This window comes from Leucopleurus acutus, assembly GCF_964270905.1.
Source record: "Leucopleurus acutus genome assembly, chromosome: 14".
NCBI classification, from domain to species: domain Eukaryota; kingdom Metazoa; phylum Chordata; class Mammalia; order Artiodactyla; family Delphinidae; genus Leucopleurus; species Leucopleurus acutus.
In genome coordinates this window covers 77,110,427-77,128,453 of record NC_139156.1, presented here as the reverse complement: position 1 = coordinate 77,128,453, position 18,027 = coordinate 77,110,427, and the positions used below count along the sequence as shown (strand labels likewise).

At 37.6% G+C, this 18,027-nt stretch overlaps 1 protein-coding gene across 2 annotated transcripts in view; it reads left to right on the top strand.

Moving 5' to 3' along the window:
* The window catches only part of RYR2 (ryanodine receptor 2), a gene marked incomplete at both ends in the record, with an annotated part of 711,173 nt that overhangs the window by 595,530 nt on the left and 97,616 nt on the right, over positions 1-18,027 (top strand). The window contains 6 exons of one of the 2 annotated variants that reach the window (XM_082854592.1): positions 130-217; positions 1,375-1,467; positions 7,668-7,838; positions 8,953-9,012; positions 11,802-11,946; positions 15,414-15,600. In XM_082854592.1, the coding sequence (XP_082710718.1) occupies positions 130-217; positions 1,375-1,467; positions 7,668-7,838; positions 8,953-9,012; positions 11,802-11,946; positions 15,414-15,600 (744 nt within the window). Of the gene's footprint in view, positions 1-129; positions 218-1,374; positions 1,468-7,667; positions 7,839-8,952; positions 9,013-11,801; positions 11,973-15,413; positions 15,601-18,027 lie in introns of both variants that reach the window. The other variant, XM_082854593.1, reaches the window with a different exon arrangement.

The window sequence follows — 18,027 nt, the reverse complement described above, 5'->3', positions numbered from 1 at the left end:
GAGCTCTGTGGACAAGCATGCTCACCCTCAGTTTACTTGGTTTCACATTTAACTTTAGGAGTGTGATTTTTTTTTTTAATTAACTTTAGGGAGTAACTGAGACACCACTTTATTTATTATGTGATCTAGGGCAAAGTGGCTAAAAGAGCCTAACCCAGAAGCAGAAGACCTTTTCCGCATGGTTGCAGAGGTGTTCATCTACTGGTCAAAATCCCACGTAAGTAGGAAAATACTGACAGTGCTTACTCTCTGGAATATGTCCAGGACTTGCAAAATTTAATGAATTTTCCGATTCCCTTAGTAAATACCTATCAGAGTGTTTCTCAAGGTCATCTCCTTAGTATCACTTAACTGGTCAGGAGAGAGACTAGGTTTCCCTGGGGAGTTTGATGCAATATAAGCCTTCTTTTGAGTTTTGTAATTTATCTTCAAACAATCACAGAGATTTTTAATTGTGCTGAGTATTTATCATAATCAGTAGGTTTTTAGATGAATGCCCAGTGTTAGTTTCAAGAATAAGAAAAAGAATCTGAATACGTGCTTTTGAATCTCATGGACATATTTTAAACACAAATCTGTGAATATATGTTATGTACGTTCCAACCCAAATTTTTAAAGGTGAAACTATGTGAATAGTTATAATATTATTAATAGTAAAATTAGAATGTTAATATGAGCTGAATGAAAATTGAGGCTTAGTCTATTCACTGTCCTTCATACAAAATCTTTTATTACTCATCAATTATTAACATAGTTAGATGCTTACTACGAAATTATTTTGCTTGGGTTATGCTCCTTTAAAAAAGAAACACGTATAATTAGATTGTTAACCTCTCTTTTAAAGCTCTGTGATTCTTTCTGCTTTTATTCTGTATTTGCTTTCACTACTACCACTGCTTGAACACTTGACTTTGCCCGTGTTTTTATGTTCCTAAATTAAAAATGAATAAAATAATTTTAGGGTATATGAAAAAGTAGATAAAATATCTGACAGAATGGAAAGTTGCGTTATAGTTGTGCATGCCCTTAGGAAATCTGTGTTTATCCCAAAAGGCAGTATATGCTTTCCACCAGGTAGCTGGTGTTTGAGTATTCATTCTACCCCTTGGTAGGTGTGTGACTTGGTTACTTAAATTTTCTGAACCTTAGTATTCCCATCTTTGAAACATACATATTTCTATCTAGTTCCCAGAATTGTTGCCCCCAGCCAAGCACCCTCATTTGATATTCAACAACTATTTGTTTCCTTTCTTTATAAGTCTTATATATCAAATTACTACTTACCTTTGTAGAAAGTTTGGGTTCCTTTGTAACCTCTATTACATGAACTACTTATCTGTGGTTTTAATTGAAACTTCCTTTGGGACTTCTCAGAATTTCAAAAGAGAAGAGCAGAACTTCGTGGTACAAAATGAAATCAACAATATGTCTTTCCTTATTACGGACACCAAGTCAAAGATGTCCAAGGTATTACTATAATCTGTTTTACTTTCTAGAAAATGTGTGAATATAACTTATGTTCATTAGTTGAATTGGTTGATATTTTTTAGATCTTTTGAAGGTTTGTAACTGGAATTTGATGGATTTGATAATATGTTTACTGATTAAACACACATACACACATAGTTTTAAGGGTACCTGGGACTTATTGTAATCAGGTGTGGCAAGACATGTAGACATGGAAATGACTGTCATGGAGGAAGAAGATTTTACTCACAGTTCCCTGGAAACAGAAGGCACAGCGTAGAGTGAGGACACATGGGGAAGCACCAGGGTCAGCCACGAGGCGGAGGGAGCAAGGGGAAGATGTGGGCAAGAGCCTTTATTATGGTTTCTGTGGAAAGGAGCAGACGAGGTAGGGTAAGCAGGTTTAGCACTGGCTAGCTTGAGTCATTTCAGTGGGCTCTGGGGTGTAGGGACTGTCCCTAGTTGTCTGGTACCTGGCCCTGGGTGATGAGGGCAGGTGGATTGAGATTCAGGTAAAGGAGGTGATTGGAGGACAAGGACTCTGAATTGATTGGTTTGTATATGAAAGGCGTGCTTGCAGGCAAGTAATTTTCTACCTCTAGGAATTGGCTAACTCTGGGAGGGGCACTCAGAGATCAGCAGGGCCCACGATGTCAAGGCATCACAATAAAAAGACATGCTCAGGGCTTCCCTGGTGGCGCAGTGGTTGAGAGTCCGCCTGCCGATGCAGGGGACACAGGTTCGTGCCCCGGTCTGGGAGGATCCCACATGCCGGGGAGCGGCTGGGCCCGTGAGCCATGGCTGCTGGGCCTACGCGTCCGGAGCCTGTGCTCCGCAATGGGAGAGGCCACAACAGTGAAAGGCCCGCGTAACGCAAAAAAAAAAAAAAAAGATATGCTTAATATACACACACACTCACAAAATTGCCAATCAGTATGATATAGATATAATTAGTCAATAATATGTATTCATCAGAGGAAATGTTTGTACATTTATGTGTGTCAAATAAATACACCGCCAAATAATTAGCTGCATTGTTTAAGAACCACATGGATGAATTCTAAGTTCTCACATATGAAATGGAAATTTTTGTTTTCTCCATCACTCATGTTGGGGACTGGAGGACCTTTCAAAACACTGAAAAATATGTGCCTTTATCTTTTGAATTACCACTAAATAGGAAAATCAATATATTAGATGGGATAACACACAAAATATGCTCCCAAATGGCCAAAGATGCAAAATAGTGTGGCACTGTGGCCACGGAAATCAGTCTCGACCAACTCAATACATTACGGGAAGAGAGATGAACCCCAAGAGCCCATCTGACTTGTTTCATTGGCAACCACCAGGACAAAAAAAAATAGCATCACTCAGTACTCTAGTCTTATTCAGAGTTGTGGATGCCATGCATTTGATACTATTACACATGAACTCAAAGCTAATGTGCTGGCTGAAGCTTTGCGTGACTAGAACAGTTGTCCGACTACTACAGGCTATTACTCTGTGCATCTGTGCTCTTGAAACACTCATAAAAGATGATAACTTTTCTTTCCTCTGGGCAGACAGTAAGCCTAAAGAGTGAGGAACTGCTCCTTCAGAAGATGCTATACTAAGACTATATATTTCACAGGGATGTTCTGAACTGAAAACTGTTAGTGAATTACCCTGCTTTGTCAATATATTGTCATCGTAGGCCAGTGTTAACAAAGGCATAGAGAGAGGACATAAGAGGTCAGTGTTTTCTTTTGGAGGATGACAATGACTCCAGTGTATTATCAAACTCAAGATAAATTAAAGGTCTTCAGAGCAGAGGTCTGCATACCTCTCTACAGACATCCTCTTCCCTCTTTTCCATCATTCTAGTCCAATGATTCTCCAAGCATACACTCAAAGCATTGTACATCCTGTAACCTAAACTGAGGCATCTACAACCATTGACATTTACTCCTATTTTCAGGAAAAAAATCAAAAGTAATGGACAGGAGCATCTCAAACTGAATGTCGTCCCCCCCCAAATTTTGTTAACCCTTTTAGTCTTTTTACCTATGACTGCTAACACTCTGAGATGAGATAGCTCGCAAATAACAGTAACATTGATGAAAAATTTAGAAATCAGCGACTGTGCTTTGCTTTAAAACATTTTTTTGCCTGCATATGTGCTTGACATTTTATATTGTGTAAGTACAATAAACTTTTTTCCTAGAAAAAATGTTTCTAGTTCAAACAATGGAGTCAAATATACTCACATGTTACCTATATTGTTTTACTAAAGTAATCATGATATGCATGTGTCAGCATTTGGACAGATTTGAGAGTCACTGGTTGGTCATAGCAGTGTCATAACTGCAGTTGTTATCAGTATCATTGAGGTTCTCAGCTGACCACGGATGGCAAGAAGGATTCAGAAGTGGAACGTAGTCAGGGGCTGAGTAAGTTCTCTCCCAAAAAGCTGTATCATTTGGGTCTGGTGTCAAGAATGGATACCAGTAGTGTGGCCAGAGGTCTTACATCTGAAACTGAAACGAACAGAGAGGTGTTCCCTCCTGAAATGCTGAGAGCAGAGAGATGCAGAAAGCTTCAGGGATTTCTGCGACAAGACCTTAAACCGTCTGTCTAAGGTGTCACAGCAGCCGATAGAGCCACCCTCCCAGAGTCCTGCAGGAAAAACGAACTCCTTTTGGCCAGAGATTGAGACCAAATGCAAACACCAACCAAAGGACATATTGTCACACATCAGTCTTCAGCCAGTCGCTTGAGCAGGATAATAATCACTATTTGTATGGAGTGCCATTTCCCAAATTAGAAGAGTATATAAGTTGGCCAGCAGACCAATTTGGAATAGGAAATCTGGGATAGGGAAGCTCATTTTGACTTAAAGCAAAATATATGTAGCCCAGAGAGAGGCCAGTGCATGTATAATTGGCCATAATACTCTGGGAGTTCTATTTTTCTTATTTTTTGAGGAACCTCCCTGCAGTTCCGCAGTGGCCGAACCAGTTTGCATTCCCACCAGCAGTGCACAAGGGTTCCCTTTCCTCCACATTCTCACCAAAACTTGTAATCTCTTGTCTTTTTGATGAATATGCTCACTTTTATCCTTCATATGTCTAAATTTTCATAAATCATTTATGATTTTATGTCTATTTGGGAGGTTGTAGGGCATTTTCTTGTAGGAATATTAGAAAATTCTTCCCTTTTTCTTGGTCCTCTATTACATTTTAGGTTATTTTAGGTGAAATTGTTGGAGCTATATTTGTGGTGCGTGCATGTGTCTGTGTGTATGTGAGAGAGAGAGACAGACAGACACACACACACACACATACAGATTGATTTAAGAGAGAGGTCATTTATCCGACTCTCCTCCTTAAATATGCTGTTGACAGAAATAATAAACAATCTGTAATAGGAATAGAAAAGAGTTTTATTTGAGCCAAACTGAGGGCTATAACCCGGGAGACACAGATTCAAGAAGCAGTTGAATTATGTTCCACCGTACTAAAAAATGGGGGAGACTTACAAAGGCAAACACCGCAAAATTACGTAAGTTATTTGTCAAAAATTATGACTGGACCTGGCAAGAAGTAAGTGTGCTTGTTAAGTAAGGATTGGTCGGGGTCCGAAAGAGTTGCATAGTTACCAAGGAAGTCTTGAGACTACAATGCTGCAGCTGGCAGCTGCTAGCAGATGTTTTGAGAATGGCTGGTGGTGTCCTTGAGACTGATACAGTTCAGAAAATTCAAGTTCTCTGTGATGCAGGATCGTGTCTCAGACCACATTCACAGTGGCCACTGAGCTCCATTTTGGATGTCTGAGCCACACTCTATTTTAATTTTTTAAATGCATTTGTTTCTTCAGTGGTTAAAGCAGATGCACAATGCATGTTTGATGGGTCACAAAACAGGCTGTTCTAATTAGCGTAAAGTTTAAGTGAAATCGTGTGTAAGCCAGAATGACTTTCCCAGATCTCAATATGTGAACATTTCTTCCCTCAGTGCCTACATATTGACCATGTTATTGTGTACTCATATCTGATTCAAATGTTAGGATTGAAAATGAACTGTGCAAATTCAGTAGTTTCAGCAGTTCTGTTCAAATTATTGAACAGCTCCTATGAGTAAGGCACAGTGCTTGGTTCTGCATATACAAAAAGGAACAAAATAGGTTTGGCCACTTCCCTAATGGAGCGCCATAGTCTGGGGAGGAAATCGACACTGAACAAGGAAAAAACAGCCCTTATAGATGCACATGAGGATATTTGACTGCTCGTATATTTAATTTCTTCATACCAACAGTGAACTATATCACCCATAAAAGTTCAAAGATTTATTGACTGTTCTTTTCAGTTTACAGATTTCCTATGGTATAGAAAGCAAGATGATATTTTGAGCATAAGTAGGAATTAATTTATCTAGTACTTCTCAAAACTGAGCAGTGTAGAGTTGCCTTTAGTGTTGATTTAAATTATTTTTATTATAAGGTTGCTTAAATATTTATAAATATCAAGCCAGGTATAAGCTCCTTCTACTTTTACAACAGTAACACCAAAAGACTTTTACAAGTTAAAATCAAAGAAAACTTCAGCACCAGTAAAATTTAGACTTTAAGGTATTGAGTAATATTGTTTTGCAAAAACTAAATTACCAGTATTGGGTAGAAATATGTTTGCATAATTTATATCAATTTCCTTAATTTTTAGGATGGTGGTTCCTCATTTGGGTAATTATTTTTATCAGTGTGGTTAGGTTTCCTTTTAGCAGAGAGCTCATGTAAAACCACTGATTCATTATTTTTATGGGTTAATCAATTTAATAGTACAAATAATTATTCACTGTGCTTTTTCTACTAAACTTACCGAGAGTACTCTCTTACAAATTGGTACAGATAAAAGCGGGATCCACACGATAAGTACATCTCTTTGGAAAGTGAATATGATTCTTATTACTGTGGTTCAGATATTGTAGGTTTGATATATCAATATATACTATATATGTAATAATACAATACATTATATAGTATTATATTATTATACATTATATAATATATAGTATATAATATATAGTATCAGCTACCATTACCATCTGATTTCAGATGTTTCAGTACTTTCACTTTGCAAAAAACTTCTTTCATTATCACGTTGTGATGTATTTTGCCTTCTTTTGGGGAAAGCAAATCATTTGTATATTAAATGATCTTCTGAATTTCTCAGCCCAAAACTATTACAGTATATCATTATCATAAAACTATCTTCAATGTTTGATTTATTATTACAAAGAAATTTAACATGCACGAAGAAGTAGATATGGGACAGCTATTTTCATTTTAACATTAGAACATGTCCTCTTAATAGAAAGAAGAATACTCACTACCCAGTGAAAATTAGACTCCGTCATTGGAGGTGACCCTGGCACAAGCATAGTTTTCAACAAAATCACTAGAGAACCCTGAAGTATCATGGCTGTTCTCAGTTGTAAACAGGTTATCCAGAGATAATCCTGAATATTTATGTAACACTGATTAGTATATTACGTCTAGATTAAGGCCCTGGGGAGACAAGTGTTCAGCCTGTATAAAAGGCAAATATATGAGAGTTTTACATATGCTGTGTGTGTGTGTGTGTGTGTGTGTGTGTGTGTTGCAAAGCAAGCATTTGTCAAAGCAAAAACCATTTATTCTTAATCTTTTCTTTCCTGTTAACCACCAAAAATCATAAATCATGCAGTATCTGGAATTACCATGGATTTTTCATGCATCCACATGCCCCTCTACAATTACAATGTGCATTTTCCTTCTAAAATTATATAGAGGGAATTCCCTGGCAGTCCAGTGGTTAGGACTCAGCGCTTCCCCTGCCAGGGACCTGGGTTCAATCCATGGTTAGGAAACATGATGTGGCCAGATAAACAACAACAACAAAAAGAAACAAAAAAATAAATAAACCTTTTTTCTTAAAAAAAAAAAAAAAGATTATCTAGAAATGCCTACCAGTAAATTCTAGTGATTTGGGAATCTGAGAGCAGGACTTAAAATCAGCAAGAGATGCTGAGAAGGAAAGAGAAAGGGTGTCCTCAGTGGGATTCCTAAGCCATAGGGACCAGCAGAAAACGAGGAAGAGGAAACTACAGGCAAGTTAGAAAAGGCTCATAGTCCTATGAGGCAAGAAGTCATTGCGGATTCCAACACTTACCTTTGTTCTGTAGGCAGCTGTTTCTGATCAGGAAAGGAAGAAAATGAAGCGCAAAGGAGACCGGTATTCCATGCAGACCTCTCTTATCGTGGCAGCCCTGAAGCGATTACTGCCCATTGGCTTGAACATCTGTGCCCCTGGGGACCAGGAGCTCATTGCTCTGGCCAAAAATCGATTTAGTCTGGTAAGGCTCCTGTTCCTACCAGTGGGAATGATCACTCAACCTCCAGATGCTCATGTGTTTGGATTCCTTCGTCTCACTGCTCTATGTCAGTATTTCATTTGCATTGAATGCTTTATTAAGCAATTTTTCTGCACAGGCCCTAGGACTCAGACACAAAGACTGCCTGATATTTTTTTTGGAGGCTGTTTTTATTTCTAAATTACGTTAATCACCCCCAGGGCATATTCAGAAACCAAAGAGAAAAGATGGCAACAAGTCACTGGTAGTGGAAAAAAATGGATTTCATATGAACTATATCAAATTTGTGATGAGAGGTTTCTGCAGACTTATGAAGAGTGATTTTGAATGTCAGATGCATAATGTATTGTGCTGATTGTTGTTAGCTACGAATTTGACTTTTGAATCAGCAGCTTTTCTCCTTTGTGAACATCAAGATTGAAGTTCTCAAGATTTCTTGATGGTCTCTGGTTTTCCTTTTCGTGGTTACACAGAGAGGATGCAAGTTTTCAAAAATATACATTGGGGTTGCTGTCTTTTATTCATGTAAGTTGGAGGACATGTTCTCCCTCCCGTGTTCCCACACTGAAGCACCTCTCTTCATATCCAGAGTTTGAGACCCTACCATGAGCAAATTGAAGGGAGATTGTAGGAAAGGGAGCTGCAGAGATGCAGGCCCATTGGCTTTTGTCTAATATTTGCTTCTCAGGCTATGCTCCTCAGTATTACTGGATCCTTGGGGGTGTTATTGGGTGCTAACATGACTTCATGGAGATTTCAGAGAATGCTGGAGACATGCTTCTGTTTGAACCCAAGGGAACATGCTTCTGCCCTACTTCTTGTGAACTGGAAATTCAGTTGTCTTGAGTCTAGGGCACTTTCACTGGAGTTAAATTAGGTGGTTGTCTTGTTTCAAGTCACAGCAATATCAAAAAATTATCTGAGCGATAAGCCCCAGATATTAATTATCTGAGCGATTTAATACATTTGTTGCATGTATTAAATCCTATAAAGATGTTTATTCAAATGTATACTATTTCAAGAGGTTTATTTCTAATGACTTGTGACAGTCGCTGCATTATAAGACTTCATTTAGGTAACATTTATTTCTTGACAGAAAGACACTGAGGATGAAGTTCGAGATATAATCCGCAGTAATATTCACTTGCAAGGCAAGGTAAGCCCAATATTATTAGAAAGCACACTTAGCACCTATAAACTAGTTAATCTCTCTTTAGAAGAGTACTACAAATAATGTTACTTTAACAAGTAAGGTAGTGAAAATATATCATCTTAATCAGTCATTATCCTGCTTGCAGATCCTTTTGTATTAATGACTCTCAAGATAACAAATGATGTATTTTTAAAGTAGATCATCGGAGATTGTCAAACTTTGAAAAAAGATGTCGCCAGTTGAAATAGAGGTTGGGAATTTCCTTCATATAGCTGAGTTTGAGGACCTTTGGGACATGGAGACAGGTGTCTATGAAAATTTGATATTTTACACCTAGTGCTCAGAAATTAAATAAGTGTATTTGAGTCAGTACATACGAGATAGCAAGAATTAATGTAATAGCAAAGCCAGTGTACATTTAGAAGAGAAACATGAATGGAAACCAAGATAACACATACTTTCTAATGGTGGGTAAAAAATTTGCTCAAAGTAGCTTTTGTAGTCCAAGCATTTACCATTATTTAGAAATGCTTTCATAGTAGTGGATAAACTCTTCATTTATTTACAGGACCTGTTATGTAATATAAGTCTAGCAATTTATTATTTTGAGTCAACTCTTTGCTTCTATTCAGATGTCCCTTCTGAGGATTTTTTTTTTAATTGTGAAAATGTCCAAATGTCAAAAACTGGTGGCTGTAGTATAATGTATCCCTTACTGGGTATTAAAGTGTTTCTTTCCAAAGATCCAAACCATATTCATTTTCTTTTAACACTTCGGAATATAATATGATAAAGGTGTGACATGCTTTTACAGTACTCACAATGCACAAGTATTATTTAGAGCAAATTTCATGTGTACTTTGTTGTGTACTCAATTATCCATTTAATTTTAACTTGAACAGAGTAGGAGATTAATTCCTATAAGAGCACGATCTCTTTGCAGATAGCAAAAAGATTTTTAACATTATTCAAAATGTTCATAAAGGCTTCAGCTGAACCTCAATTTTATACTACATGCATGGGCACTTGAGGCAATCACGTGCCCCTGAAAAGATCTCGGAAGCCCCAGGGAATTCGAGACCACACTTTGAGAACCATGGTCCCACATAGAGACAGAAAGTATTCACTACCTCTTAAGAAGGGGTTTATACCACTCCCAGGAAACAGTCAAATAAAAGTTATGTCTTGGGGCTTCCCTGGTGGCGCAGTGGTTGAGAGTCCGCCTGCCGATTCAGGGGACGCAGGTTCGTGCCCCGGTCCGGGAAGATCCCACATGCCGCGGAGCGGCTGGGCCCGTGAGCCATGGCCGCTGAGCCTGCGCGTCCGGAGCCTGAACGGGAGAAGCCGCAACGGTGACAGGCCCGCGTATTGAAAAAAAAAAAAAAAAAGTTATGTGTTGGATAAGCAGGAGGAAATTCTTCCATTATATTCTAGAGGTTACTTGTAGGGATACTTTGGACAATGTATGCTGTGTATTGAGGAGTTAGGAGGAACAAAAAAGCTGAAAAGGATGCATATTTATAACCAATATTTCACCTCCAAACGAATGAAACCTGAAAATAAAGACATAATGAATACTTATTCTTTGTGACATTTCATTCTATATTTTTTAAGCTAGGCGTAAAACTAGGCCCCAAGGCCCCCATGTATATAAAAATAGGCCCCAAGGCCCTCATGTATATACAGACTTGCAAGCAATGAGTTCTTTTGTTCCCAGCTCTTTCTTGACTACATTGTCTTGAAATTGTAAGACTGGTAATCCTGAGGACAAGAGGGAGTGATTGTTTATTGGAAGGAATAATATCTAGAGGTACCAGAGTCCTCAGATGAAAAAAGTATATGGAGGAAAACATTTTGTTTTATCAAAAGACAAATGGTGTTGACAAGTCGTTCAGTGCACAGAGCTCTATCTCTGTTTGCCTGTAAGATGAAAGTTAGTTTTAACATTTCAAACTACACTTTCTCAGGCTAGGAGTTGTGAAGTTTTAGATGTTGTTCGTTTACTTCTGCTTCATTGCCCTCCATCTCCCATTTTTAAAGGAAATATTTAATGGGTGGAGAAACATACGAGTATTGCTGCGCCCGCTTTTAATGACATAGTTAATCTAAATTATTTCTTTGAAGTGCTGTATCCCTGGAAAGATGCTTGTCTTTGTCAGTTTCTATGGTTTAAAATAATATTTCTTAAAAACATTCAGAATTCCGTTGTATCTTTCACTCGGGAAGTTTAACAGTATTAAAAAATAGAGTCTGTGGATTGGTTTATTGCAAGAATGTGATTTTGTAGGCCTTCGTTGCTTTATATTAATTGATATCTTTGTTTCAGTGAGACTGAGCTCTGTTGTAGCATCCTTGTATTTATAGATAAATGTGATCCTATATCATGGTCTCTAAAGTAAATATGTGAATCTCTCAGTGTTTGACTGTGAAAGGAAAAGAGAAAGATAAAAGATTGCTTTCCCTGACCATCTCCAGCTCATCCTTAAATCCTAGTTGAAACTTCACTTGTTTAGGGAAATCTTCCCAACCACCGACAGATTAGGTTAAATCTCCAGGTACCTTATATTTCTTTCTAATAGCCCTTGTCGCAACTGTAAATGTTTGTTTGATGTCTTCCTTCCTCACCAGACGATAAATTTCATGAGTACAAGGTACTTACTTCTCTGTCTTGATCTCTGCGTCATGTTTTCACCCTGTGCTATGCTCAGTAAATAGCTATAGATTGACTCTTCAGAAGTGTGTCTTCCCCTCTTTACACTGCATTTTTTGAACGTTTTTCTTTTTTTCTGCAGGTGGAGGATCCTGCCATTAGATGGCAGATGGCTCTTTACAAAGATCTACCCAACAGGACAGAAGACACTTCAGATCCTGAGAAGACAGTGGAAAGGGTCTTGGATATAGCAAATGTGCTTTTTCATCTTGAACAGGTTAGATTTTGTGTTGATTCAATCACATTTGCCTTAACCATAAAAAATATTTTTTTAAAGGATGTGTGTTAACTTGTTAACTGTGGGCCAGAAAACATATATATCCAGCATGTTCATTACAAAGAATCTATGACTTGGGAGTCCTTAGTATCTAATCAGCAGCATTTCCAAACTTGTAATTTTTGTAATCACGGATAAATAATGTATTTGGGGAGATCAAGGCCTCTGTTTTATAGTCTTTTTCAAAATATTTCTAAAATTAAACAGATAACTAAAATTATGTAATTAATTTTAAGCCATTCTAACAAAAATTTGAGGAGTTATGCCTGATTTCAAATGTTTTATAACTGTATTATTTTTCCATTGACGCTCGTCAAAACATATTTGAGATACTATCTTTCCCTGGTCTAATATTTGAATTTTGAATTTAAGGTCACTTATTTCACCTTTCCTTTGAATATTTTTGAGCTAATTTTTCTCAAGTTCAGCAATATGTTACATTTAGAGAAGAGCAGTGCATTGGTATTAGAGCCATGTGAAAATAATGTTTTTATATCATTTTTCAGTTGTATTCTATTTTAAGCTACAGAGCTTACTGTGTATTTGATTTTCTTATTTATTACCTTTGCTCAAGAATTCCCAAACCAGTAATATCTGAAACGTCATCCATCGGTGGATCGTAGTTTTGTATAAGGGATCTTCTGGCTTAGGTAAAAATATCTGCAACACAGAGACAGTCTCTGTTTCTCACGAGGTCCACTCAGCAAAATAACACCAGACTGAGGGTGCTCAGTGTAAACCCAAGAGTGTGCTCTGTCACCGGGTCTCCATGACGATACCTGCCTGACACGGAGGGGCGGTTATTTTACACTGAACATAAAATAATGAAATGCCCCATGTCACCTCAGGATGTTGTCATCTGAATGTTTTGCAGAACTTCCTAGCATAGCAATAATAAATGTGTTTCTTTGATTCCTATTTTATATTATCCGATGACCTCCTATCACCGCCCTGGCCAGTTAAATAACCGAAGGGTATATCTAATATAGCATCCTCTTACTCAGATGCCCCCCAAGTGCTAATAACTTCTCCAGTGCCATGCAATTTATCACTACACCTGATGAGATTAAGCTAGGATCCTCTTACACCATATGGCTATCGATATGTGTTTACATTATGTAACACCATAATATTAATAATATAATATAATAAAATATTATTTAGGCAACTTAATGGTTCCCTAAATATTTTCATGAAATAGTAAACAAATATAAATGATCATCCATCAGCAGATGACAAGATTTGAGGTAATGAAATGTTAAGTGATATATAAAATCATGGAGTTGTGTTTCCAGAAGTATATACATATTTAGGAAGATTACTCAGTGATAATTCAATGGCTCCTAGAGGACCATTTCTGACAGCATTACTCTACCATGAGTTTTTAATTCTTCCTGAGTTTCATGCACATATCTGGATTTGCTTGAATGACTTTTAGATACATTAAATGAAGTTTATTGAACCCTGTTTTATTAGAGTCATATGTTATGTACTCATAAATACATGTGATCATAATGAATGATGTTATTTGTAAAGTGGTGAGATTCATTTTACTGAGCAGCTGTTTATCCCGTGAACATTTATTGCATGCACTACTGTATGGCAGCATTGTACTCTGCTGGGGACTGAACTCTGTCCCTCTACTCAAGTGGCTTGTGCTCTAGTGGCGTATATGGCCACATAGATAAATATGTAGTGATTCAGATGTGCCAGGATACAAAATGTACTGAAGAGAGAATAAGAGGAACCCAGACTTACTCTAGCCATGATGAGGGTGATCCCTGTGTAAACCTTAAAGAAGTAGGAATTATCTAGGAAAAGGTAAGAGGGTCAGATTTTCATGGCCAACTATTCTTCAAAATGTTAAGAATATGAGTAAAAAGAACTCATCAGTTATCAAAAGATAGAAAAGAGTGCAAGATATCTGTGTGCAGAATTCATGGCTTTAATACCTCTATTCTAATGTTAATTTGTGAGTCATAGAATAGTTTGCAAAGAATATTTTCATTTGCCACACTCGGTGCAAAAACAGTGGGTGCAGAGGAAAGACTTCATCTGGCTCAAGGGTCAGCGACCTTTGCAACTGAACATTTTGTACTGTACATCTGGTCATTTTTCTTAGGACAGTAAGCTGTCTCCTTGGAATTTTCTAATACTCAAACTCCAGACAGGCTAACACAGCAGCAAACCCAGGTGTTCAAGCAGTCACAAGACACATCTTGATGTTCACCCTTGGATCACAGATCTTAACAACATCTATTTACTTGATTTATAGGAAAATTCACTATTTAAGGTCTTTCCTTGTTAATTATGTTTGTTGACTATCACCCATGTCGATCAGAATGCCATATTCTAGGTGAATAATACTACCCTTGATTGTTTTCACCTGCAGTGTCTCAACAATGTTTTGTTTTGCTTAATAGAACCAAGAAGAAAATTGAACTGGATAATTATCAAAAAGTGTTTATTGATCCTATAGAAGGAAGAAGATCACAGAAATAAGTGCTTTCAAATTATACAAATTGTTTTGTTAAAATTTCCAAACCACTGTAATCCAAACATTCTCAATGTTTTCTTCAGGCATTATTACATTCATACGTTGACCCTTTACTGCAAAGGATAATAAGTTTAGTTTTGCTTTTTTAGCTAATGTAACGTTTTTATTTCTTCCAGAAATCTACATGTATGCGCCGGAGATATTACAGTCCGGGAAGTACAGTGTTCAATTGCCTAGAAATTACTAATTAAGAATTCTATGCTGGGATTTTTTTCTCTCTAATACTTATAATTAATCTCTTTTTCTTCTTGAAATTCCAAACACCATTAGCTAAACACATAGCTTGCTTGCCTCATTTACTGCAACTTCTGAATTCTCATTTGTCCCTCTCTAACAAAGTAATTATATATTTTAACATTTTTGCAAAATGAAATTCTTTTACTCACTCCTACTAATGTGTTCAAAAAGACTTGTCATCTCTCCATCCTGTTATATTAAGGAACAGTGGACTTTTCGTTAGAATTTTCTTTAAGGAACAGTGGACTTTTCATTAGAATTTTCTTTAACTGCCTCTGTTTATGTTTACTGTTGTAGCTCTTATGATAAAATTAGTGGAAATGGATAAATAAATAAGAATAGGTTCATTGTTTTGCATAGGCAAAAACTATGTTTTGGCACCATAACCGAATTCTGAAAAGGATACAAAATTGTTTTATATAGAATAGTTTTATATTTCTTTGATTTTTAAAGATGACATAGTTTCTAAAGTACACAGTGTTGGGAAAATATTGTATTTTTACTAAGGAAAATATGTAACATTTGAAACTATTTCAAATTTAGCATTGGGTAACTTTGAGGACATGGGTTTTCCCATAATAATTGGGAGGTACTTTTGGGATTGAAATTCTAAAAGTTTTTAGCTAAAAGATGCAGCTGTATTTTTGAGGGCCTTTGGGGGGTTAAATACATATGTCTTTGTGTCATTCTACCTCAGGTCGAGCATCCTCAGAGATCGAAGAAGGCCGTGTGGCACAAACTGCTCTCTAAGCAGAGGAAACGGGCAGTGGTTGCCTGCTTCCGGATGGCTCCTTTGTATAATCTGCCAAGGTCAGAATTTCTTTAACGTTTATAATGGATTCAAGTTATTCTTCCCCTAGCAAGTGATAGGAGGCATCTACCTTAGCACGAGAACAATAGTCCAAAGAGAAGGATGGACAAGATTTACTGGCTCTTCTGTGTAATTCTTGACTTTGTTTTCCTTTGTCGGGTATTCTCATTGGTCTGTAATGTCGTTATTAAATGACTTTTATTTTTTATTGAAGTATAGTTGTGTTAGTTTCAGGTGTTTCAAGTGATTCGGTTATACATTTATAAAAATCTATTCTTTTTCAGATTCTTTTATAGGTTATTACAAAATATTGAATATAGTTAGTTCCCTGTGCTATACAGTAAGTCTTTGTTGTTTATTTTATATATAGTAGTGTGTGTATGTTAATCCCACACTCCTAATTTATCCCTCCCCACCCTTTACCCTTTGGTAACCATAAGTTTGTTTTCTATTACTTTTAAATACTCAGGAGGATCTGCTCACACATGTGAGGCAGGATAGAGTAATTAGGAACTCAGTCTTGGGGGTCAGACTGCCTTGATTTGAATCCTGACCTCTCAGCTTATGGATGCATGACCTTGGTCAAGGTTCTTACCTGACTTTGTACCGTAAAATTTGCCTCATAGACTTGTTCAGGTTATTTAATGGGTCAAAGTATACACAGTGCTTAGAACTGAACATAACACAAGCAGTGTTAATTGTTGTTTATTATTTTTGTGATGATTTAGCCTTTGGGGAAAAGAACTGATATGGAACTAACTTATGGGAATCACGTAAACACGTTTGACAGACCCATCAACCTTCTCCTAGAGATACAGGAGATATACTTGTTAAAAGAAAAGTAACCCGTGGCATTGAAGTCTAGCCCAGGGTACCATTTCAGCCTTCTTGTGATTCTCCCAAGAAACTGTGCTGTTTCCCACTCTGAGCTTTATACAAGTGGCATCTTCCCCGTGTCTGTTAAACAAGGCTCAGCTCAACTGCATCCCTTTTTTGGACCATCTCTGACCAAGCCACGCCCTTCTACTTCTTCCAAGTTGAAAATGCTTCCTCCTGTTTGTTTCTAGGAAACTTTTAAATACCTCTAGTTGTGGGCACTTTCCTATAGTATTGGGGCTGTTTGTCTCTCTGATTCAGACTTTGAGATCCTTTAGAGCTATGTTCAATTTCATATCTTCAGCACCTAGAGCACTGACTTTCAGTAAGTGTTTGAATGAATGAATAACGTAAGTTGGGGAGTGAAAAAAAAAAAACAAGACAAAAACATAACTCCTCCCTGCCCCGTGCCTCTAACAAAGCAAAACAAACAGAACTTTTCGATTTCACGAAGGCCGGTGAATTCCTTGCCATCTCGTCACTCACTAAGTATAAAATGTATTTGAGTTCCTTCTCAAACCACGTGCTGCTTCTGAATTCGCTGGCTCAATTATGGTGTCACAGTTTAGTCAAATAGAACATTGACCTTGAATTCATATTCTTATTTCTTTTCTGGTTCCTCCTATACAGACATTTTCCAAGTTTCATCAAGTTTTTCTTTTCTTTTCTTTTCTTTTTTTTTTACAACTCTTTTGGATTATAATTGCTTTACAATGTTGTATTAGTTTCTGCTGTGCAACAAAGTGAATCAGCTATGTGTATACATATATCCCCACATCCTCTCCCTCTTGCATCTCCCTCCCACCCTCCCTGTCCCACCCCTCTAGGTGGACACAAAGCACCGAGCTGATCTCCATGTGCTACGTGGCTGCTTCCCACTAGCTATCTGTTTTACATTTGGTAGCGTGTATATGTCAGTGCCACTCTCTCACTTCTTCCCAGCTTACCCTTCCCCCTCCCCATGTCCTCAAGTCCATTCTCTACGTCTGCGTCTTTATTCCTGCCCTGACACTAGGTTCATCAGTACCGTTTTTTTAGATTCTATGTATATGTGTTAGCATACGGTGTTCAACTTTTCCTTTGAACCGTTTCACATCACCATCCTTCCCTTCAAGGTCACCTCTTCAACTCCCTTTATTGACTCACATCATGTTGATGACAGCAGATTCCGAGGTAGTTTCTACGATGTCACGGAGTCTGCCGTTCCACTGTCTCGGATATAACGTATTCAAAATTGTACCCCTTATTCCAGTGGGAATATTCTCAGACCTGGTGCTTTTAGGAAATACACTCAGATTTGCTTGAGAAATAGCCAAGGCCCAACCTGTTGGATCAGAATATCCGAGGGCTTAGCGTGTGTACCGTTTAAAGGCTCCACAGGGGCTTCTGATGTACCAGTAAGGTTGAGCCGCTCTCGTGCAAGGATTTATGGCGAGTTCTGGCCGTTCCATCTGTGTTGACGGTTCTTCTCCCTGGATTTCAAGGCCCTTCATAAACCTGTCTACCTTTATGTCTCATGATTCCTTAGCCCGCCTTTGATACTGTTAAGC